General features: G+C 37.9%; 1 protein-coding gene across 4 annotated transcripts in view; it reads left to right on the top strand.

Annotated features, from left to right (window-relative positions):
* Arap2 (ArfGAP with RhoGAP domain, ankyrin repeat and PH domain 2) overlaps nucleotides 1-24,309 on the top strand; it is a 164,701-nt gene that overhangs the window by 83,715 nt on the left and 56,677 nt on the right. For all 4 annotated transcript variants that reach the window (XR_003836690.1, XM_021162421.2, XM_029477281.1 and 1 more), the window contains exons 12-19: nucleotides 4,078-4,163; nucleotides 4,823-5,005; nucleotides 5,410-5,584; nucleotides 6,021-6,155; nucleotides 10,759-10,903; nucleotides 11,858-11,960; nucleotides 12,616-12,814; nucleotides 12,989-13,052. Coding sequence is in view for 3 of the 4 variants with exons in the window: in XM_021162421.2 (XP_021018080.1) it covers nucleotides 4,078-4,163; nucleotides 4,823-5,005; nucleotides 5,410-5,584; nucleotides 6,021-6,155; nucleotides 10,759-10,903; nucleotides 11,858-11,960; nucleotides 12,616-12,814; nucleotides 12,989-13,052 (1,090 nt within the window). In the remaining variant the exon portion in view is untranslated. The remainder of the gene's footprint in view (nucleotides 1-4,077; nucleotides 4,164-4,822; nucleotides 5,006-5,409; nucleotides 5,585-6,020; nucleotides 6,156-10,758; nucleotides 10,904-11,857; nucleotides 11,961-12,615; nucleotides 12,815-12,988; nucleotides 13,053-24,309) is intronic.

Raw genomic sequence — 24,309 nt, 5'->3', positions numbered from 1 at the left:
AGGGAGAGGGGAGGGGGAGAGGGAGAGGGAGAGAGGGAGAGGAGAGGAAAGGAGAGGAGAGAGGGAGAGGAGAGGAGAGGAGAGGAGGAGTAGAGGCCAGCCATGAGCAAGTGGAGAGAGAGGAGGAAGGGAGGAAGGGAATGGGGAGTGGTGGAAGGGACAGAGCAGGAGCAAGAAGACAAAGGAACAAGAGTAGTAGGAGGGGGCAAACAGCCTCTTTTATAGTGGATCAGGCCTACCTAGCTGTTGCCAGGTAACTGGGGTGGAGCTTAGACAGAATGCTAACAAGGGTCATGAATGCATTTCTTCTTGTGACCTTATACCTGGTTATCTGTCATCTCAGGGCATCTATGAGCCCTAGCCCATATCTCAGAGAGTGGATAGAAGTGGACCGGTTCATTGAAATATCTTGTAAAGTTTCGGGAGAACTTGGAGGACCTTGGCTAATTTCCATCTCCTAGTCTTACCTCCCCACCCCACCTTCACCCCCACCACCCCATCTTGCACTTTCTGGAGCTCTGTTTAGGAGCCTTTCCTGATCACAAAATGACCACCACAGGAAGAGAAACAGCAGCCTTGCTGTGATCCTCCATTCTAGCCATTGTCTCCTGCTACATTTCTTTCCTCCCTCCTCTGGGCCCGTGGACCATCCACAGTCTCCTGAGTGTGTCAACTGCTTGTTTTGTGCTGTAAACTGCACCAGTCTGCTAACCCAGGCTTTTTAAGAGCTCTTCCATCCTCCTTTGTGTCACTCTTCTCCTCTTGACTTGAGTTGCTTTCCTGACTACACAGTGAGCAGCCCAGGGTCTTCTCATCTCTTTCCCTGCATTTTCCTTCAGCAGTTTATAATCAGCCTTCTTTTCTCTCAACCAGTGCAAGAATTTACACTGCATTTACCAGTGTATTGGTCTAATATTTTTTTTCTGGTGAAAAATATTATTTTCAATTAGAAACCTAATTATTTAAATTTTGTAAAACCATTTTTAAAATCCTCCATAGTATGCTTAGGAACTTTTTTTTTTTTTTTTAGTTTTTTACTTATTCACTTTGCATTAAATCACTACCCTGCTACCAGTCACCCCCTCCCACAATTCTTTCCTCACCCCTTCCCTTCTTCTCTGAGTGGGTGGTGGCCACCTAGGTATCTCCCTGGCACTTCAAGTCTCTGTGAGGCTAGGTGCTTTCTCTCCCACTGAGGCCAGACCATGCAGCTCAGCTAGAATAACATATCCCACATATAGGCAACAGCTTTTGAGATAGTCTCAGGTCCAATTATTCAGGACCCACATGAAGACCAAGTTGTACTTCTGCTACATTATGTGTTGGGAGGCCTAGGTCTACCCCGTGTATATTCTTTGGTTGGTGGTTCAGCCTCTGCAAGTCCAAAGGGTCCAGGTTAATTGATTTTGTTGATCTTCCTGTAGAGTTCCTATCCCCTTCAGGCCACAATCTTTTCTCCTGTTCTATAAAAGTCCCCAAGCCTCATCAACTGTTTGGCTTTAGGTGTCTGCATCTGTCTGAGTTAGTTGGTAGATGGAGCCTCTCAGAGGACAACCATGCTAGACTCCTGCCTGCAAGAATAACAGAGTAACATTAATAGTGGCAGGGATTTGTGCTTGCCCATGGGATGGGTCTCTAGTTGGGCTGGTTATTGGTTGGCTGTTGCCTCAGTCTCTGTTCCATCCTTAATCCCAAAATCTCTTACAAACAGGATAAGTTTTGAGTTGAAAGTTTTGTGGGTGGATTGGTGTACCTGTTGCTTCACCAGGGTTTCTGCCTGGCCACAAGGAGGCAGACTCCCCAGGCTCCATAACCCCAGTGCTGTGCATCACAGCTGAGGATACCCCCATTGATTCTTGGGTGCCTCACCTATCCCAGGTCTCCATTTCTTCCTGGAGGTACTCCCTACCCCCACCATCATCAGTTGCAAATTTCCATTCTGCATTTTTAAAAAGATTTATTTATTTATTTATTATTTAAACAGTGTTCTTCTTGGCTGTATGCCTGTATATCTCAGTATAGATCATTATGAACCACTGTGTGGTTGGCGGGAATTGAACTCAGGACCTCTGGAAAAGCAGCCAGTGCTCTTAGTCTCTGAACCATCTCTCCAGCCCCATTTGATCTATTCTTACATTGTCTTCTTTATAATATATGAGAACTGTAGCTCATATGTCTCTCTTTGGTGTTGGTCTTCCTCAACTTCAATAATCCCATAGTCTGCTGTCTTGCTGTCTTAGAAGGTGCCGTCCATCCTTCTTTGACCTCACCACTTAATGCTGCTGAAGTACATGTGTGCCTGAGGCTCTGTTTTCAATTCTTATTTTTTGTATCAATGTTATTTATCACTTGTATTCAGCATTCATTTTTTAAAGATGATTTTCATTCCCTATGAGAATCTCTGATTAGTCTTCCAAAGATACTTGAAAATGCCCAGGTCAGAAGTAGATCCTTCTTGCAGTCATGTATAAGTCTGCCTATTTTTGTCTCTGTCCTACATTGGTGAGAAGTTTTATTGCCTACCCTACACTCAAGCCTAAAATGAGAGACTCTCCTGCACCCTTAGTCTTCCTTAAAGCCCACAGTATCTCACTGGCATTTCTAATTCTGTCCTGTCCTCTTCAGAGCACATATTCTATGTTTGCATTTTTCTTTTACCATTATTGGTATTTATTTTTTCTGCATGTATGTCTATGACCATGTGTATACCTGCTGCTCATGGAGGCTAGAAAAGGGCATAAGCTCCTTTGAAACTAGATTTATAGATGGTTGTGAACCACACCATATGGGATCTGGGAATTGAACCCTAATCTTTTGGAAGAGCAGTCAGTTCTCTTTACTGATGAGCCATTTCTCTGGTTCGAGCTTCTCTGTTCTTTCATCGGACACTTTAGCTTCTCTGTCTGTAACTCACAGGTGTCCAATGTTGTCTTTAGGTCATAATTAAAAGCATATAGCAATGTGAACTCAGGCTATGGGGCTTTGTGCCCTAAAATATGTTTTACCTCCTCAGTAAAGGAAGAAAAGAGCTTCTGGTTTAGTACACAGTCAAGAATCTTTACTGCTCCTGCGCAAAGTGCCTTTAATATCAATACATGTTCTTATATAGATGGTTTAAATTTCAGCTTATTTTGACATGTATTGTGTATCAGTTATGACTGAAAGTTGATTTACAGTGCACACTTGATGATGATACAGTTCTGTTCTTCCATTCTTCAAGGGAAGCAGGAATTAGGACAGGAAGTCAACTTCAGGTCTCTCTGCTCATTTTTATTATAATTGTCAGTATCAGATTGTCCAGTATTGATACCTGCATGTACATGCATGAGAATTAACTGACCATAAAGGTTTTCCGTTTTTTAAAATATAGCTCTGGAGTAGAACACTATTCACAGGTCTAAAGGCCTAAACATATTCCTATATAGCCAGGGAGAAAAAAATATTTGGTGATCACATGCAGATTATACATATGCACATGTGTGCAAACACACACACACACACATAACATGCATACATGTATATATTTTTTTAAATATAGTTTTATGGAAGTACATGATAGTAACAAATATTGCCACATTTTTATTTATGCTGTTTTTGTATAATCACCATAAACACTTGTAGTGGTTTTGGCCTTTAGAATAGTAGGTACTGGGACTGTTATGGCAGTCACTTAGTTTGTTAGCTAGTTAATTTTGTGAGAAAATTCTCCTCACTAACCTAGAAATTTTCTAGTCGTCTTGGCTGGCTAACTACCAGGCCAAAAGAATGGATTCTCTGTCCCCTCAGTGCTAGGATTATAAGCACATACCCTGAGACCTAGCTGTTATTATGTGGTTTGGGGAGATGGAGTTTAGGTTTTCACATGCAAAGAAAGTTCTTTATTGACTGAATTATCCCTCTATCCATATCCTACACATATAAGTGTGCAGGGTTGGGGAAGCAAGGGGTTGTGAGGAATTGAACATAGGGTCTTAGCCTTAGAGCTATATTCCCAGTCCTGCTATACACATTTAAAAAATAAAGTAAAATTAATTCACATTCAAATTAAAATGGAAATATAATCATCTCTCCCTTCAGGACAACATAGATCGTTGGGACCAAAAGACTCTAAAGTTAGAAGTCTGAAAATGGATGCCAGTATTTGGAGCAATGAGCTCATTGAGGTAAGACCTGTCCATTGGGCACAGTGAACGTAGACTGGATGAGACAGGCAGTTACTTTTTTAAAGGTGTTCTTAGATGGCATTCTCACTATGGCATGAAAATGGCATATAGCTTCCTCAATTACATAGTTATTTTTAAAGTAAAGACTACATAGAACTTTAATGATACTCAGAATGTAAAGATGTGACGACTCTGACGAAAGTGAGAACTCAGTTTCTTTTTCTAACCCTTATGGAACAGTATTAGACAAGGGAATGAATAAAGTTAGCAAAATTTAGTATTCTCTGTCTGGGCTGAGCCTGGTCATTAGCCCACCGGGTCTGTGTCACTGTCTTATGTCTCCATTTTCTCTCCTGTTCTGCTTTCTCTTGTTGAGACAGACTACTTGCGCAACCATTTAAGTGAATTTGTCTCAGCATGAGTTTGAAGAGTCAGGCGACTTTCATTGCATCTGTGTGGCCTGTGGTTGGTTTCTCAGATGATGTTGCCTTAGAAATAGCATCTCATGTCTCTTGAGTTGCCTCCAGAGTTCAGGATTTCATGCTTTCTTCTATATTTTATATTGAATTGGGGGTTTAGTTTAGAATTGGAATTAATTTTGAAGGATCAAGTACGTTTAATGAAGTTTTATCTTTTTTTTTTTTCCTTTTCCATTCCAGCTATTTATTGTCATTGGAAACAAGAGAGCAAATGACTTTTGGGCTGGGAACCTTCAAAAAGATGAAGAATTACAGATGGATTCCCCAGTGGAAAAGAGAAAAAACTTTATTACCCAGAAATACAAAGAAGGAAAATTCAGAAAGACTCTCTTAGCATCTCTGACCAAAGAAGAGTTAAATAAGGTGAATAAAATATACCACTATACCTGGATTTAAATGTCATATATCAATATATGTCAGCACTCTCAGCATAGATCATTTAGTGGATACTTTATTATGACGTTCGAAGTGTTTTAAATTTCTCAGCAACACCCATTATAGGATGTTATCACACTCATTATAGAATGTTATCACACACATTGGAAGGTTCAGAAGGAGAACATTGTTTAGCTAAGACAATGAACTAAGTCTTCGAGGCCTTGACTTATTACTTTAACTGATGCAGAGTGGACCTTTGGTACCCACTGCTGGTTAAAGCCAAAGTTGTTATTAGTGTAGGAAGAAGGAATGCATGTTTCGTGCACACATTGTTAGACTTGCATTTCTTTTAAGAATTGGACTCACATTCATGTCCTTTGAATGCATAGGCTCTGTGTGCTGCAGTAGTGAAGCCAGATGTGCTGGAAACAATGGCCCTGCTGTTCAGTGGAGCAGATGTCATGTGTGCGACAGGAGATCCCGTGCACAGTACCCCCTACCTGCTGGCCAAGAAGGCTGGGCAGAGTCTGCAAATGGAATTTCTCTACCATAACAAGTTCTCAGGTTTGTCTGTCACCCTATACTGACGGCAGTCTTCAGATATACCTCTGGAAAACATGAGGCACAAATAAACTAATCTTCAACCAAGAAAAATATGAAATTAGTAAAGTGCTGCCGCCTTATAGCAGAAAAGAAGTGTAGGATGTATATCTTTTATAGTCCTTTAATCTTACAAATGGAAGATTAAAATAGTTAATTCCACATTATCGTTTCTTCCAAAATTAAATCTGATTTTCATATTTGAATAATAACTATGGCTTAAGTGTGTGCTTCTTTGCAAATTTTACTCAAAGTGAAATAAATCTCTGTATGTATTTGATCATAAATCAGGACCTATTTTTCTTCTACTTTTCTTCTAACTTGGTCACACATTCCTAAAGAAAGGGGAACCTTATTATGTTTTGGATTTAAATGTAAAAATTCACTTTCACTTTTCTAGATTTCCCTCAGTATGATGCTCATTCTGAGGGAGGGTCAAGTCAGGATGCTGCCCAATCCTCCTTCCTCTGCGACTTCTTATACCAGACTGCTGCCTCTGCCTCTAGAGTCTCCTCAGAGAAGAAGCTACTTGAAGGTATCCGTGCTGCTCCTCTTAGGTCACATTTCCGTATAAAACCTTTCCCCTGTCGTTTTTTCATCTGCAGTAATTATTAAACTGTAAACTCTTTCTAGTGTAATTATCCCAAATCAGAGATGCTTCAGACCAGAATTTGTTTCTGATTTCACATTGGTCTTTTGTTTAGATTTGGAAATATTTTCATAGCCTTTACCAATTAAATGTGCCCAATCCAAAACAATCTCAAATATAAATTTCTAAATTTGGAAGAAATTTAGTCTACACTGAAATTCTTTTCAGATGTTTGGAACACTTAATTTCATATTTATTGATAAGTTTATTGCTTAAGTTTTATTTTATTAAATTTGCATAATTCCACAAGCAAAGTTGAGGTTAAACTGTGCATCATTAGATTTTTCTGAGAAAAGAATTCTATGCTCTGTGCTCAGTAATTGGGAGCCACATAGAGTCTAGACCAAGCTGCTGTACTGTACTTCAGGGGAAGAAGGAAGGGGCAGTTCAGTAACTCAGCCCTGACTGTTTTGTAGCCCTTTCTTCTCCTTTTTCTTTTTCTTTTTCTTTTTCTTTTTCTTTTTCTTTTTCTTTTTCTTTTTCTTTTTCTCTTTCTCTTTCTCTTTCTCTTTCTCTTTCTCTTTCTCCTTCTCTTTCTTTTTCTTTTTCTTTTCTTTTTTTTTAGGGTAACATGCTAATTTTTATTAATTCTCTTATGTTATCACAGGCTCCAAAACTCAGGGACAGGTATGATTTTGAAACCGCTCATTGAATGTGGCTCTATTCTTTGTCACATTTAGCTTTAGAACTTTGTGCCTTAGTCACACAAGAAAATCAAGAAGAAGGAAGACCAACGTGTGGTAGCCCTTTCTTCTTGACAACGATCTGATAGCATAGTGGGAAAGAATACCATTTTCTACTCTATACTTACATGGTTGCTTTTTTTCCCCCAAAGATGCAATGATTTTCATTGTTTTCTTTTACTTGGCCTAAGGAGTAATAATTGACAAGTTTTACAAAGGATTTGCAACTGTAACCCATAAATCAAATCAAACAATTACTAAAATTTTTGCATAATAACAAAAACAAAGTACTTACCAATACCTTTTCAGATTTCTTGAATATTCTAGAGCCCTTTTTCCCCATTTGGAATATTTTTCTAAAAGCAGTTTCAGAGATCTAAGGTTTACTTACATAGGGCACTAGAAATTATTTCATTTAAAAATACTCTCCTGGAAAGTATTCTTTGTCATTTTCTCTCCTACTTGTCGGCATGTTTTACAGATTTGCACTCAACACCAAATCTGCTGATACCAGGCCAGCTCTGTTGTCCATCCAGCCCTACCTATGCTGTGGTACCATTTTTCCGTCCACTTAATATTTACCATAGCTTCCTTGAAAACTTTCTACAAAGAACCAGACTTAATTACTTTCAGAATAATAGTCAGATCCTGTTCATCACATCACTCAAGGGCAGAGACTAGGATCCCACTGCTGACTGCATTCCCTAGTACCTGTGTTTAAGACCTGAACTCTTCAGGGCATTCCTTGTAAACTCCCATGCCTGGCCCATCAGGCATTTTCATCTGTTTCTGAAAAGGCTGTATTCTTTACGCTTTACTCTTGTCCTATATAGATGCCATATTTCCAGATTGATGCTATTCTATCTTTCCAGGATCATTTCATTGCCACATAGCAAGGCCTTTTAGTCATACTACCCAAATATTCTCTGTACCAGAAGATCATCCTCTGAGGATGCTGTATAGTCCCAGCATGGAACTTATGACATCCAAGATAACTACTACTTCATTTCCTTGTTTACTCCTTCCCTGAGGAGTGAAGAGTCACTGATGCTTTCTCACTTTTTGTTCAGATTCATCAAATATTTGGCACCCAAATCAGTGCTAACATGTAGTTGCTGCACAATAAGTATCTGAATGACTTTACCATTAAGAAACTAGCAGCTTAAAACTATCTAAGTAACTTGTTGGTAGTCTTTGATTATATATGTGGTTGGATCATAAGCCAGTGGTTTGACTAGAGTATGAATTATAAGTAATCAACTAAGATTTTACAAAGTAAATGAATAAAATCTCAGAAAAAAATGCATACATTTCCTACAATGCTTAATTTATAACTTGAACTTCATATCTCCATTAGAAAACATGATATGCAGGGCTTAGTACTTTCTGAGTTTCAGGCAGACAATGAGAATCTTGTCATGCATATCCCCACTCCCACACAGAATTGGGGAACCTTGCAAATTACAAGATACAGTTGTGGCACAAAGCATATTTTGTTGAGAAAGAGCTACCCCAAGAAGCACAAGCTAAACTCTGAAGAAGCCTGTCTTTCTGGGCCCGATTCTTGGCCCTTGCAAGATCTGGCAGTGCCTTCTGTTGTTGAATGCCAGCTTTATAGAAGGAAAAACGAACTGTTTGGAAAGATATAGAGATTAAAGTGTGGCTGTCACCTTTGCCTCTGAAAGGCAAGTACTGGACAGCACTTCTCCAGCAGCCCTTGTCAGCACAGGGCAGAAAACACAATGATTAAAATCGTAGACAGGCGTCTGGGAATGGAATGCATGCATCCTTCCAAGTCGCAAGGCTGGGCATTGTCAGTTCAGCTTTTCCCATCTTAAGTCCGTGCAGCTCTTGCTTATGAAGACAGATCTGTATTTTGCTTTTTCTTTTCTCGGTTTAGTGTTCATGAAAAGAAAGATTGATAGCCCTTGTTAAACCTCTGCACAGAGCTGAATAATAGCATCCTGGTTTTGTTTTTCGTTCCCCCTCCTCAGCCCTGTGTTTCCCCTGGTAGCAGGCTTTGATTACTTTGTGCAGCCCTTGCTTTCTAAAAAGAAAGTGGTGGATTGGGTTGGCCAGAGTCTCCCATTTTCATTCTGTTTCTATTTAATATCATACATTAACGAGGGATTTATTTTTATTCTGGGCAAAACCTCAGTTGTTTACTGAAAAGTATTTTTTTTTCCTAAGACCAAAAGGATGTTTATTTAAATGAAAAAATTTACTGATGCGTATTCCTATCATAAGTGGAAGCTGAATACCATCAATTTAGGAAATTTACAAAATGACTTCATGGTTTCGGAAAGTAATAGCATTCTGTAACTTCCTCAGATTCACTGTGCTCACATGCCTTAGAATATGGGACTTCTCTACTGTGACACTCTAAAAGTGATTCTACTGTCTCATTGTGTAGTAAGCATATGGGTATTTGACTCAGTGGTTAAAGGGAAGCTGCAGAAATTATCTGTTCCGATTCTCCTCCTCTTATATTGTGGCCACTCATGGGATTTGTGCCTATGAAAAGGGTACAAGACAGTGCTTTCGGCTCAGACCGATGTCATTCTGCAGGCTCAGTGGATTCATACATATAGAGTGTGTAGAGCATGCATGGTATGTGCACATGGTCAAGACTGAGAGGAGGAGCTTTGGGAGGCTTAAGTAAGCCCAGGACTTTCTGGATGCCTGTCACTCTCTGAGTTTAGGTGCTTTGCCCCTGGGACTTCATTTGACAACCCTAGTTCTAAATGAGAACATCCACATCACTCATGAAAGGCTGCAATACATTGCCTGTGGGATTACATATAGGGTTTAGATAACTACTACACGAATATTTGTCTTCCTTGTCCCAAACATCACAAGTAAAGAGAAATTAATAACCCCTCTTTCAATTTCCCCTCATATACTAACTCCTCTGTTAACCAGCCAAGGCCTGAGAATTGCCCATTATGTGGCCTTGCTATCATTTTGGTGGACATCTTGCAAAAACAGCTTTAACAGTGTGCCTTCAGTAGCAGAGAGTGGGTCTCTCGGATTACTGACAACCACACATTCACTGCTTCCCAAATTAACAGGAATGTCAAGATTTCCTATCACGTCTTTGTTATTCTAGATACTCATAAGACAAGATCAGTACCTAGTTGTCAGACCTCTGGCCCATTTGTAAAGCATATGATGTTATACACATGATAAAACTACAGGACTGACTCTCTTTGAGCCCATATTTCTAAAGAAAATGGAGCCCCTTTGTAATGGCAAATGGGCCACAGACCATCCACAAAACAATAAGTATCACTGTGTACCGATAAAACTTTACTGTGACAAGGGATTGTAGAAATTTGATAGAAATTTGGTTTCTATCCACGATGTGCTAATCCCTGTATAATAAGAACTTGAAAATTCCCAAATAGGACACTATGGACACTGCAGATTTTGAACACTCCTTTGACATCCTCCTGAATCAGTGGTCTTGGGGTATTGTTCTGTGTTAGTTCTCCTCATCTTGTTCTGTGCAGACCTCAATCTCTATGGTTCCAGAGTTGCTTTGAAGCTTTATAGTTCATTGAATTGGCCTCCTTCTATGGTCATCAATGTCATATTCATTTTCCTCTGGTACATTCTTTACAGTTAGATGATAATGTTTTTGAAAGCAAAAGTATATCAGCTTTGCATCTTATAGGGTAGGTAGTTTGATGATCCTTATCTTAAATAAGGAATTTGTCAATTTCTTTATTTGAATGCAGTCATGATGTTTTTAAAAGTTTAATATTATGACTCTGTTTTCTATTTTCTCTGTTTTAAATTCTTAGACACAAATAAAAAATGGTGTGTTTTGGAAGGCGGCTTCTTGAGTTACTATGAAAATGACAGGTGCACCACACCTAATGGTACCATTAATATCAGCGAAGTTATCTGCCTGGCTGTCCATAAGGAGGACTTCTATCTGAATACTGGGTAGGTCCACCCTTGAGCAGCTGTCTGGGAGATGAGAGGGGTTGGTAGTCACTGTAGTAGGTAATGAGGATTTAGTTATCTTTCATTGTCTTCCATTGCTCTCTATAAAACTGTCCTATGTCTCTTCAAGCTAGTTGATTTTAGTTGTAATCTCCACAGGAAATTCTCTAAAACGTACTTTATAGAGTAGCACTCCATTCTTGACCACTGAAGTACTTTTGTTTCTATGATTAATTTAAGTAGTGGGTTAAAGCAAAACTCATATATTTGTTTAAAGGGCACCATATAATAAAACAGATGAGAGAAGAGAAGGCTTTATGATTATTGGCTCATATTAAAACAAACACAGTATCAAATTCTTCAAGTGAACACTCTCCCACTGAGCTATATCTACAACCCTCAGAGATATTAAAGAGCAAATTCAAAGATAAGTTTTAAGACTATTTGGGTAATTTGATGGTCTGAAAATGTCGAAATTAAAAGATTAAGAATCATTTATATAATGCCTTTTACTTATTTAAAAACTTCTATGAACATCTGATGTATTTTCAGAAACAGCCTGAGGGATGCTGATCTAAAATATCTTACTGTTTGTTTTATAGTATAATTAATGAAAATGTATAAACATGAACATAAAAATAGTTTTGGGAACAAAGATTTTAGAAATTTTATGATAAGAGAGATTTTTAATGATATCGTTTATATTAAATTACTTGAACTCTATTATTATTATCATTATTATTATTATTGTTATTATTTATTGTTATTATTATTTTTATATACTAACCAGAATATTTTACTTGAGAGTCATAGTTGAGGATGCTGTTTTTCCATTCAATATTTGTTATTGTTACATAAATTGATTATTATTTAATCTTTCTTTTGACTTTTAAATTTTTTAAATCACATTTATTTATTCTGTGTGGTGGGTCTTTTTATTTGTGCTTGCTGTAGGCCCATCTTTGTCTTTGAAATCTACTTACCTTCAGAACGTGTCTTTTTGTTTGGAGCTGAAACATCTCAGATTCAAAGAAAATGGACAGAGACAATAGCCAAGGTATTTAAATTTTATATCTGCTAAGTCCAGGAAAGATCTTTAACTTGTGATCTATGGTTGAGGTTTAAAGCTCCATGAACACCGTACCTTCAGTTCTAGGATGAAAGTGTTCCATACTTTCAAAGTTGGCCATCAAAATCCGTTAAAAGCAGATTTTCTAGGGCCTGAAACAGACAAGAAATCAATGTGTCACATTAGCAAAAATTATTCTTGCAAGCTAATTCTCAACTTTTGATGATTAAGGTAGTCTTCATGCTGTAAAAACATTTTTTTTCTCCTGTGCCTTCTCCTGGGTATGTCACCTACCCGTGTACAAGGAGGAAAGGAGCAGACTCAGGCAGCCATGTGAAAGGAACACACACTGAATGGAAGTTCAGAAGCTAAAAGTCTAAAAGATCTCACGAACCAAGAAAAAGCATTTCCCATTTCGTATACATACTACGAAAGCAAAGCCTTTGGTGTTGCTGCTTGAAAATATACATCACCTGTTTATCTTAAGTCTCATGGCATTTTAAACTAATTATATTGCTTTTGTCACTTCCTTGGAGTCTTTAGAAAACGAAGATAATTCTTCCAGTTTCCCTCTATCTGTAGCTAGGGAAGGGCTTTCCTATTGTCACTGTCTTTCTTACTTTTTCTGTATTTGTTTTAACAGCGTTTTGTTCCCTTTGTTGCTGAAAACTTAACAGAAGCTGACTATGATCTGATTGGTCAACTCTTCTACAAAGACTGCCATGCCCTGGACCAGTGGAGAAAAGGCTGGTTTGCTATGGACAAGTCTAGCTTGTGTTTTTGCCTTCAAACGCAAGAAGCTCAGGAAGAGAGGATGAACCTAAGAAGACTGCAGGAGCTAAGTAAGGACCCTGCCCCGATGCTTGTTGAGAAATACCTCCTGACTGCATGTGGGATTGCCAGCTTCACCTAGAATTTGGAAAGCTTATCCCCAGACTTGTGCTTAAGTTATATTCATTGCATATCTATGCATATGTTAGCATTAAAAAGAAATATTCATCCTTTTGTCTCTCCAGCAATCAGTACAATGGTTCAAAATGGAGAAAAAGTAGATGTGTTACTCTTGGTAGAAAAGGGGAGGTAAGTGTTTTTTGTCTTTTTATTTTAAGTTTTATTTTTCAGAAGTTAGGGAGTAGGGTATTTGGGATAAGTTCTTTTTTTTTAATTAGGTATTTTCCTCATTTACATTCCCAATGCTATCCCAAAAGTCCCCCATACCCTCCCCCCCCACACCCCGCTACCTACCCACTCCCACTTTTGGCCCTGGCGTTCCCCTGTACTGGGGCATATAAAGTTTGCAAGTCCAATGGGCCTCTAGCTTCTCCATCGGGGGCCCTGTGTTCTATCTTATAGCTGGCTATGAGCATCCACTTCTGTATTTGCCAGGCACTGGCATAGCCTCATACCAGATAGCAATACCAGGATCCCTTCAGCAAAATCTTGCTGGCATATGCAATAGTGTCTGAGTTTAGTGGCTGATTATGAGATGGATCTCCGGGTGGGGTAGTCTCTGGATAGTTCATCCTTTCGTCATAGCTCCAAATTTTGTCTCTGTAACTCCTTTCATGGGTACTTTGTTCCCTATGCGTTAATTTCTTACATTCTTTGGTCTTGTATATCTTTGGTTAAAGTGTATATATCCACTATTGGTTGGTTTTTTTGTTTGTTTGTTTTTGTTAGATGATGTTTATTTCATCTTGCAACTCTCATGTCACATTTTATGGGTTGAGGAAATGCAGAGCAAAAACCTGCAGGCTGAAACTGAAGCAGAGACCAGGGAGAAGCATTGATTACTCTCTTATTCCCCATCGCTTGCTTGGCCCTGTTGCATTATACATCCCAGGACCACCTGCACAGGAGGTGGCACTACCCACAATGGGCTGTACCCTCCCACACTAATCATCAATTAAGAAAATGCCCTATAGGGTTGCCCATAAGCAATCTCAGTGGAGGCATTCTATAAATTAAGGTCTTAACAACAAGGTGGAAAAAGAATTTCCTGAACTAAAAAATTTCATAAATTGATAATCACCCACAGTTGATGTCCCTATTTAAATATACAGTTTAGTGTTCCTAATAATTTTCTCTATATGCATAGTGTGAGTGTGTTTAGAGAGAGGAATATTGTAATAATATTTTCCACACACAGAGCAAGTTTGCTCTAAAAGCTCTAAGCAGAAGGTATACCAGATGGCTTCCCTTTAATGTGTATTCTTTGTGTTCTTTAAAAATTACTATTTTGGAAAATAAAGCTTTTGTGATCACACTTAAGTGTTTCTGGTGTGCTAGCTGATGCTGTTACTGGGACATAGAATCTATGTCCTTTGCATGTCTTGTTGGGATTACTTTGTATGAAAAAATAAACATAGTTTATTTTTGTGTTAGATTTTATGTTAGTGCATATAGATACCCAGAAGTCGGAAGGCATATTCCTAGACAGTCAATGCTATCTCCACTTGCCTGAAATACTCAGTAGATTGCAATTCCTTTTCTGAAAATTAGAAAATATTTCTAGCTCCCACTCTCTGTTCATGTCTTTCAAATAAACCACTTTCTTTGCTGTCTTTGTGTTCCAAAGCTGCATGCACACTTGTCAAAGTCACCTGCATGCACACTTGTCAAAGTCACCTATCACTGAGCCTTTGCTGAATGCCTTTGGTTATATTAAACAAAGGAACTAACTCAGCTGTGTTATCAGAACAGAAGTGAAGGTATGTTTAGTGTGTGTTTTTGTTTTCTGTCTCCTGGCTGACCTATAAGGAAGCACATTGCGCTTGATAGCTCCCAAGGCTGACTGCATTTCAGTTTTAACTGCAAATCCCAGACATAATGAACCTAACACTGGGGAAGAAACACCATGTTGATATTTTCCATGATTTTGGAACTCAGTGCTTTGCTCAATTTGGGAGATTACTACCCTAAATTTAAGGTCCTTATTTTCTATTAAATTATTCTGTATGTTCTTCCTTTCCCCCCTGGAATTGTGCTTTATGGGAGAGGTTATGTTAGTGATTCTCCTGAGGCTAAATTATCTTAAAGTGGTTTCTAAATTGTGCATGTAATTGCTAATTAAACAGTAGCCCATTGCCCACAATATCGGCTTCACTGCTTTTGTAAAATTTGTGATTTAATTCTGAGCAATGAGTTCATTTGAATTTTGCCCAGGAAAAAAAAAAAAACAATAAAAAAAAAAAACCAAACAGGTTCTTTTCCTCTCACCATATATATAGATTTTTTTTCTCATTAAAACATAGGACTATTCTGTTATACATTTACTTGATTTCATGTTAAAGAAAATTTAGATGAATAGAGTAATTGTTCTAAAAGATGGATTGGATTTTGAATGTATGTTGTATTTGTTTCAACAGTTTGCTTTCATTCAGAAACATTCTCCATATACTAGCATATAAGGTTATAGAGAAAATCTGGGTATAATGGTTCATGGCTGTACTCTCAATACTTGAAAGGCTGATGAAGGAGGATTGTAGTAAGTTTGAGGCCAGACTGGGCTACAGAGTGAGATACTATCTCACAAAGCATAAATAAGTTAATACATATATTAATCAATAAATAATTGTGAAAACTGGAGAAAGAAATGAGACTGTCTTTCCATGGCATATATGAGCAGGATAATCTCCCCTCCAAAGAAAAAGTATGCTTTACACAATCTTGATTTCTAGTAGAAACACAGTGAGGGACCTGAGAGAGCAAGGTTTTGAAGAGTTAGGTACTGTGGGTTATAGAGAGATCTTGTGTAGAATAAGAACAGATGCAGCCCAAGTAGGACTTAACCTTGAGAACCTGCATACGAAATCTGTGCCAGTGGCTTGGGAAGACAGGCAGATGGCATATTGCATTTCCACTTAAATTAATTCATAAGATTTTCAGGACCTTTTCACAAATGCAGAGAGCATCCTTAAAAGAACATTTTAAAAGATATTGTTAAATGTGAGGATGTGGGGATGCATTTTGCAGTCAGTGAAATACCAGCAAAGCTTTGAGCAGACTTGTAACAAAGTTTTCTCTCACATTGCACGTACAAGTGTTTGTCTGATAGTGTGAGAGATGAGGGTGGGAAACTAGCTTTATCATCTTTGAGGAATCACATGGCTTGAGGCTGTTTACTGAGCTCTTGGCTTCAGAAGAAGCAATCTATTTATAATAATGTTTCCTCATTCATTATTCTTGTTGTTGCCACCTCTGCATCTGCATAGTCTCTTAATAATTAGCTTTTGTTTTTACTAAAATTCTATCTCTGTGTCCCAATTTCTTACATAAAAAATCAGGGAGACGTCTCTAAATGGAGATGCTACAGTGCTAAATGCAGTGTGCTAGACACCTGCTTCTGGCATCATGGCAGCACGCATGTGGCACATGCTGTTCCTCCTTAAATAACTAGAAAACTCCACAGAATAGGGGAAGGAACTGTTTTCAGATTTTGTAACAGTTGGTGTTTCTGGAATGTGATTGCAGATAGTTTTAGGTGGTCTTGGATTTCTCCAACACTTATGGCACAATGGGAAACACAGGCACAATATGGCGGATTTCCAAGAGAGGAGTCCCATGAGCCTGGATTCACAGCAGTGTCAAAGAAAAGGGTATTCTTGGGACTTAATTTGCAGTGTGGACATCTAAGAGGTTAGGAAAAAACACTTCCTGGAATGTCACCAATCAAATAACCATTGAGGTGCACAGTATATAGTAGTAGAACATGTTCAACCTCTTATCCCCCTTGTTTGGAATGATGGGTTGCCTATAGTCGCTGAGTATAGTGCCTAACTCAGCTGAGACTAAAGGATGCTTGGCTTCTCCTTTAAGCTGAAAATAGAGCCTTGAAAGCTTGTGGCTTCACAGATGCTCTTGTTCTCTGGGTTGAACAAGAATGATGTGAAAACTTTCATTAATATTCTCTGGGAAGGCTTTACCATCTCACTTAAAAAAACAAACAAACTCAGTATTCATGGTGTTTAACCTTCAGGTAAAATTAATCATAATTATGAGTGATATAAAAAAGCAATAACCAGTTCATAGATATAGCAAACTAATATAAAAGATAATGTAATTAGCAAAGACTATAAAAGTGATTTTTTTTTAGTATTATAAATATATTCTGAAATGTCAAAGAAAACATACACACAATTAGAAATATGTTTAATTGAGGGCAAAAAAAGCAGATTGAATTCAATTTTGGAAGTGATGTTTCAGTGTAGCATAGTCCAGTCTTGAACTGCTATTCTCCTCCTCAGCTTCCTGAGTCTAGTTGAGTTAAAAACACAACATTTGAAAAGATATATTCAGTACAAGTCTGGATTCCTGGGCGGAGAATCTATCTCCAAGATATAACAATTGCCTAACCTGCTAGCATCCATGTGCTTGATCCATGGTATTGAAATGGAAAACATATTAATAAAAGCAATAAACTTCGTAGAAGCAAAAAGAGCAAATACACATTATCAATGGCAAAGGTGAGAAGAAATTTTACTGTGAGCCATTCTTCTCTCTAAAATAACATGGAATTTTATATAAGAACTTCAACAGTTAAGATACAATTGAGGTATTCAGATGCATGAGCTAGGCAATCATGGTCACAGGTTCTATCCAGTATTTTATTTGTAGATCAGCATGGTAAACAAACTCGATAAAAAAATAAATATTAGAATGACAATTGAAACATAGTTGCAAATCTTGGAGCTATAGTTGAAAAATAAAATCTGTAATATCTTTTCAAATTTAGAAACTTACATGTGGGCATGATGGCTCACCTTTGTTATCCTAGCACTTAGAGCCTGAGGCAGGAATTTTATGAGTTGGAGGCCAGCCTAAGTTATATATAGGATATATATATATATATAGGTTCTAACCAATCCTTATCTCAAACCCTTGACCCAACCCCTCAAGTAGAAAATTTTGTTCCTCCAACCAGCTTATGAAGGGGAAAAAAATCCTGGCAGTTGTGGTGCATGCTTTTAATCCCAGACATTCAGAGGCAGAGAGGCAGAGAGGCAGAGAGGCAGAGAGGCAGAGGTCTGTGAATTCGAGGATAGCCTGGTCAATAGAGTAAGTTCTACAACAGTCTGAGCTGTACAGAGAAACTCTGTTTTGGAAAAGAAGAAAAAAAATGAGAGAGACAGAAACAGAGACAGACAGAGAGAGATAGACAGAGAGAGACAGGCAGAGAGAGACAGAGACAGAGAGAGACAGAGATAAACAGAGAGACAGAGAAAGTAAATTGGTAGTTGAAAGTGGAAAATATATAAGATTCTAAAGCAGCAATGAGATGTATGATGATGTCATAAATTTTGAAAATTATTTTTGTATATATATGCATATATACGTATATACACACATATATGGTGTACATATCTATGTAAACACATGTGTGCAATACACATATATCAGTTTGCTGATATGTGTAGAGGACAAAAGTTGACTTTGGATGCCTTGTTTTGCTCCTGTCCACTTTATTTACGGAGGCAGGATCTCAGGCTAAACCTGGAGCTCTACCATTTGGCTAGCATATCTAACCAGTTTACCAAGGGATCCCACACAGCTGCCTCCTTGGTATCAGGTAGGCCACAATACCCATTGTCTTCTGCATGGCTGCTGAATTTGATTCTCACATCTCTGTGGCAAACACTTCATTCACTTAGCCATGTCCCGGGACAGATATTTACAGTAAAGGTAATGGGTACTTACTCCATATTCTAGTGAGTTAGCTTCAGCATATTTAATGAATATACATCATTACACATAGCTGTAACAATACAAAGTTCAAGTCAGGTCAGTTTCTCAAATTTAGTGAGAAGAGGCTAGGCACTCCTTAATGGGCAAATGTATAAGCAGTGTGGTGGACATGTGTGTAGAATACTAATTAATTACAATTAATTAATTAATTAATTAATTAATTATAAACAGATCTGTATTAACAACATAACCAAGTGGTAAGAATATTATGCTGAGTAAGTGAAATCAGATGAAAAAGAGTAACATGGCCTTTCATTTATAGAAAATGATGTAACTAGTACAAGTCTGGATTAGAGAATCTATCTCAAAGGTATAGCAATTGCCTAACATGCTAGCAGCCATGTGCTTGATCCACAGTACTGAAATGGAAAATCTAATACATAATAACAGGGGACTGACCAGATTTTCCTGGATGATGGATAGAAGAAGGGACTCACTGCAAAGAATTATTAGGGAGTTTTGTAAATGGTTATGTATTGGTTTTGGTAGCAGTCACATGGGAATAGGCATTTGTAAAAAGATGTTTTGAGCACACAATGAAAATGAGTGTGTTATAAATCTGACGAGCAAATGTCACTCACAGCAATAAAATGCTTCATCCTTCCCCATTAGAAAAAAAAAAGCTTACAGTGATGATTAATATCGTCTTTGAGAGCTTACCTAGGACGTATGAACACAGTGAGCATTTCCAAAGATATCTTACAGCTGTATTCATGGCAGATGTAGAACTCTTTGCAATACAGGATATATGCTTTCCTGTCTCTGTCTCTGTCTCTGCCCCTGTCTCTGTCACTTGAAGCAGGATATTCTCTATGCAGATCAGGCAGCTTTTGAATTTACAGAGATCTGTCTGCTTCCGTTTCCTGAGTGCTGGGATTAAAGGCTTACACAACCATACCGAGTTTGATTCTCCTTTTAAAAGAAAAATAAATCATAATGTGTTACAGTAGACCAAGTTCTAGGCCCCTTCCAGTAATGTCTTTGACCCCAGCTTCTTTAGGAAACTTTGTTTCCTGATCCTGTCGTAAGAACACTGAGAAGTGACACAACAGTGTCACATCTAGAATAAGCATGTCCTGGAGCTGAAGACCAAGAGTTTAGGTTTTCACTGTTTGAGTACAGGATCATGGACGAGATGACAGCTGGTGAGTTAGAATTGTGTTATTGGCCGTTGATGGCTATTAAAGGAGAAAGAGTCAGTTTTCTTCAGACAGGGCTCCCGAGCGGCTCCTCATCTCCAGTAGATGGCCCTATATCCATGCACATAGGATCAACCCTTGGTGAAGAGAGCACATGAAGTTGGGAGGAAAAAGTGGTGGGCAGTGGCAGGGGGCAAGTAAGTAAGAATTTGTAAGTGGGGAAAGGGGATTATTTGATCAAAACATCATGTGAATGTATGAAATTCTATAAATAAATAAATAAGCTAGCTTGCCAGCCCTTCACTATCCTTGGGCCTCAAATGAATTTCCTCTGTGTTTTAGTTTGCTTTTCATAAATGAAGAGCATGACAGACAAATCTCCCTGTCTCTGGCTCAACGTTCAGTTCAAAACACAGGTGACACGCTTTAGAACTCTGTCCCACATGCCTTGCCTTCAAGAGATGAGTAAATACTTTGATTTGTATCCTTTGTTTCTTGTAGCTTTCTAAAACAGAAAGAGACAAAATATTCATGAGTTTTCTAACTAGAGACAGTTTGATGTTTTGGAAGACATGACAGAATTTATACATGTCTATAATGATATGTTCTCTGTCTTGTATATACATTATCCAGATGTGTAGGATAATATATTCCAAGTCAGAGTTGACCTTTCCCAAATGTGGCAGATCTAAGCTTATGTGCATTTACAGATTCTCTGTATATGTGCTTCCTGTACACATGCATGACAGGAACAGGAGCAGATGTTTTTGCCTTCACACTTTAAATCATGTGCTTGTGACAGTGTTTTGTGCTTGGAAATACTTGTCAGAACTTTGCAAATTCATGTCAAAATTCTTGATACATATTATCAAATGTGATTTCAGAATATCTATGCTCTCTATAAAATATTCGTCTTGTTGTATAACCTTCAGCTGCATCTTCAATGTTTGTAAAACTTCTGACATTGCTATATATATGTGGTGTGTGTGTGTGTGTGCGTGTGTGTGTACCTACACACACACGCACACACACACAAACATATAAACTTATTATCGCTAGACTAGCTTGTGCATATTGCCTTTTGGCATTTTATGTGTATTAATTTTAATGATTGATGACCATATTTCTGCTGAGGTCCTAAAAGTTTTTATTTTTCTATAAACACTTAGGCTATTTTCTTTTTAAGTCATTTTTATGGTATATGGTATTTTCTTTGGAGCTTTAGTTATTTATGGATAAATTTGTTTTTTATGTAGTCTGATTTATTGATTGTTTATCTCAAGAGACCTTAGGTTCTTTTTAGTTCACTAGACTCAAATCACTATAAACACCAATTCATTTATGTATTGCAATTTTAACAGAATTTTATACATTAGTCCTGGGCTTGATTTATAGACTTTATTGAGCTGACTTAATAATAGCAAATTAAATGCTTTTTAAAAAAATATGGCTGAGATTCATTTTTGGATAATTGCCAATAATATATAAATCTGCTGTAATTGGAATTGACCAGAATAACTTTTTAAGATATTGAATACAGAGTTCAATGTTTGCTTAAAATTCTTATACCAAATGTAAAACAGTTGTTTCATAGCACTGGAAGATTCAAGGTTGGTCAGCATATGCATAGAATATGTGTTATGATACTTCACTTTGTATGTCTAGAGTTTAAATAGGAATCAGAATGGATGGATTTTGAATGAGTACAATGAAATGTCAGGCATCCCATGGGCTGTAGTAGACAATGCATTTTAAGATTCACTGTTTGACAAGTTGACACAAGAGTTAATATGTCCTTACATCTTCTGCACTGCACTAGTTCACAAGAAGACAGCTAACCTTCCATTGTGGGATTTCTTTGGAATAGAAGGAAAATTCAGAGTCTGAGATACTCACAGCTAGTGACGGGGCTATACTGGACTTAAAGGACCATTGCTACATTATGGATGTTTCACTGACTATTAGAATACCCACTCTTTGGATTTTCAAGGATTTTAAGTCATATAAACCACTAAATTATTAAGTAAAAATCTAGTTAAATAAAAATCAGAAAAAAAGGTATTACTATTTTTATCTCAATTTAGGCAAACAGAATTTTAACTAGATGTCTATACTCAATGGCTTGCTACTTCTGAAGATAATTTGCTAAAATATTTTCATTGAGACACACACTCAGAAATAAGATGCTTTGGATGATGTACAATAAATGGAAAAGCTGAAACATTGTAGAACTATTGGACCATTTGTCAGAATTCTTCAAAGAAAAAAATTATACATTCTGTGGGTCTGGGCAGTTTTGGTAGAGTGGGAAATAAAAACAATAGATGAAGATGTCAGAAAGCGAAAGCCAAGGAGTACAAGCACAGATGTTAGTAAAAAGTATTTCTAGCAAGTCCAGAATTGTGTTTGAGTGCTAGTGTTGGCTTTCTCTTCCAGAAGGAGCATTGTCAGATAAGACAAAAACAAAGGGAAAGGATGAGAGATTTTCTTTTTCTTAAATCACTGTCAGTGATGTTTGGAGATGTGAAAGATTTCATTCTTCTTCCCCAACTCCCTACAGAAGTCCTTAGATTTCATCAGCTGTTCTTTTCTTGTTGCAAAGTATCCATTTTTGCTGAAACATAAAATTTTATAGTGTTTCTTCACTGCAGAGGTCTTCAACCTTCCTAATGCCCTTTAATACAGTTCCTCTTGTTGTAATGACCTCCAAACTTGTTACTTCATTGTTTCTCATAACTGTAATTTTGCTACTGTTATGAATCCTAATGAAATATCCGATTTGCATGTTGTCTGATATGTGACCCTTGTTTAAAAAGGGTCATTCAATCCCCCATAGGGTTGCAACGAATCAGTTAAGAACAACTGCCTTGGGCTTGAGAGATGGCTTAGTGGTTAAGAATACTGACTGCCCTTCCAGAGGTCCTGAGTTCAATTCCCAGTATCCACATGGTGGCTCACAACCATTTGTAATGGTATTTGACACCCTCTTCTGCTGTCTGAAGAGAGCAACAGTGTACTCACATACATAAAAAATATCTTAAAAAGAAAACAACTGCCTTAGAGTAAATATTCTTGGGTGTATTGGTATTTCACATTTTAAATTTTGTACTGAAGATAATATTTGGAAAAAATATCAGTAAATGCCAGATACTCGGCTTGGGCAGAGACCAGATTTCTTTTCTCAAAAGTCTATGCAAAAGTTTGGCATCTGACCAGTAAGTTGTATGAGAACAGCAGGTGGTAAAAAAGACAATAAAACAACTATTGGTTAAGACAGGAGCCCATGGCCATAAGTGTGTGGAGCTATCAAAGAACATCCAGGTCCCTCACTGGGTTTATGTCATTGGCCAGGAGTGAGCATCTGTGCAGCCAAAGAGGAACTGTTGTAGAATTGCAGTGGAAAACGCAGGCCAAGGCCTGAAGACCCTCTGTTTAAAAACCAAAGTTTTAAAGATATGACAAGTATCCAAAACTGATGTCAGCAGCCCCATCTTGTTGAGATAATATTCTGGTAATAGTGAGGAATAGAGTTGAAAAAGAGGAAATCAAGAAGATAATACTGTCAGGGCTTTTGGCGATCTTGAGGAGACATGGAAAGTTCTAAAGCAACAGAGATAAACACCAGAAAGAATATTACAGATTAGAGGAACAACAATAATAACCAAAATGTGAAAACATGTTGAAGTGATTGGCAGGGGACGCTAAGCTACAGTAATGAATTCTAAACTTCAGAAGACTCATGTGGAGTCTATTAGGTTGAGACTTAATGTTTCCCAGAACAGATGGCTATCACAATAGTTGAGTTTCCACATTCCTGTCCCATAGTGGAGGTATCCAAATATAGTATTTCCTAGCAGCATGCTTTAGAGGAAAGACAGAACATCTACAGGGTGATTAGCTGTGTGCTGATAGGATCAATTCCCCAACTGTGAAACTGAGATCTCATTTGAGTTATGAACCAAGTAGTGATGCAACTAGGTTTCCCTCTTGGAATACCTATCTGTAACATCATATTGTATTTTGTTTGCTTTCTTAGAAAATCATCTTGCTATATAATTGCTACCAGTCAAGCTGCTTTATCTTCAGCTTGTCTTGATCTTGTGATCCTCTTGTCTTCCCCTACCTCGCCCTCCATCCCCCAAAGGCTGGGGATACAGACATGTGCCACCAGACCTAGCTCTTCAGTTGCCCTTGGTTTTAGCAAGGTGCCATTTGTGAAGACCAGTTGTAGCTTAGAGTTCAGGATTTAGGGGTCACTAATATGTGTGGAGGAGATGATAACCTCACCCTAATGACAGGAATCTAGATTATCCCTGAAGTCTGTAGATGAACTGAGATTGTATAAAGTAGGGCTATTCAGAGAGAAAGTAAGAAGGGGATAGAGAGCCGGGCGTGGTGGCGCACGCCTTTAATCCTAGCACTCGGGAGGCAGAGGCAGGCGGATTTCTGAGTTC

This window comes from Mus caroli, chromosome 5 (assembly GCF_900094665.2).
Source record: "Mus caroli chromosome 5, CAROLI_EIJ_v1.1, whole genome shotgun sequence".
NCBI lineage: Eukaryota > Metazoa > Chordata > Mammalia > Rodentia > Muridae > Mus > Mus caroli.
Note: the sequence above shows the minus strand (reverse complement) of the source record. Positions and strands in the feature narration are given on the sequence as shown.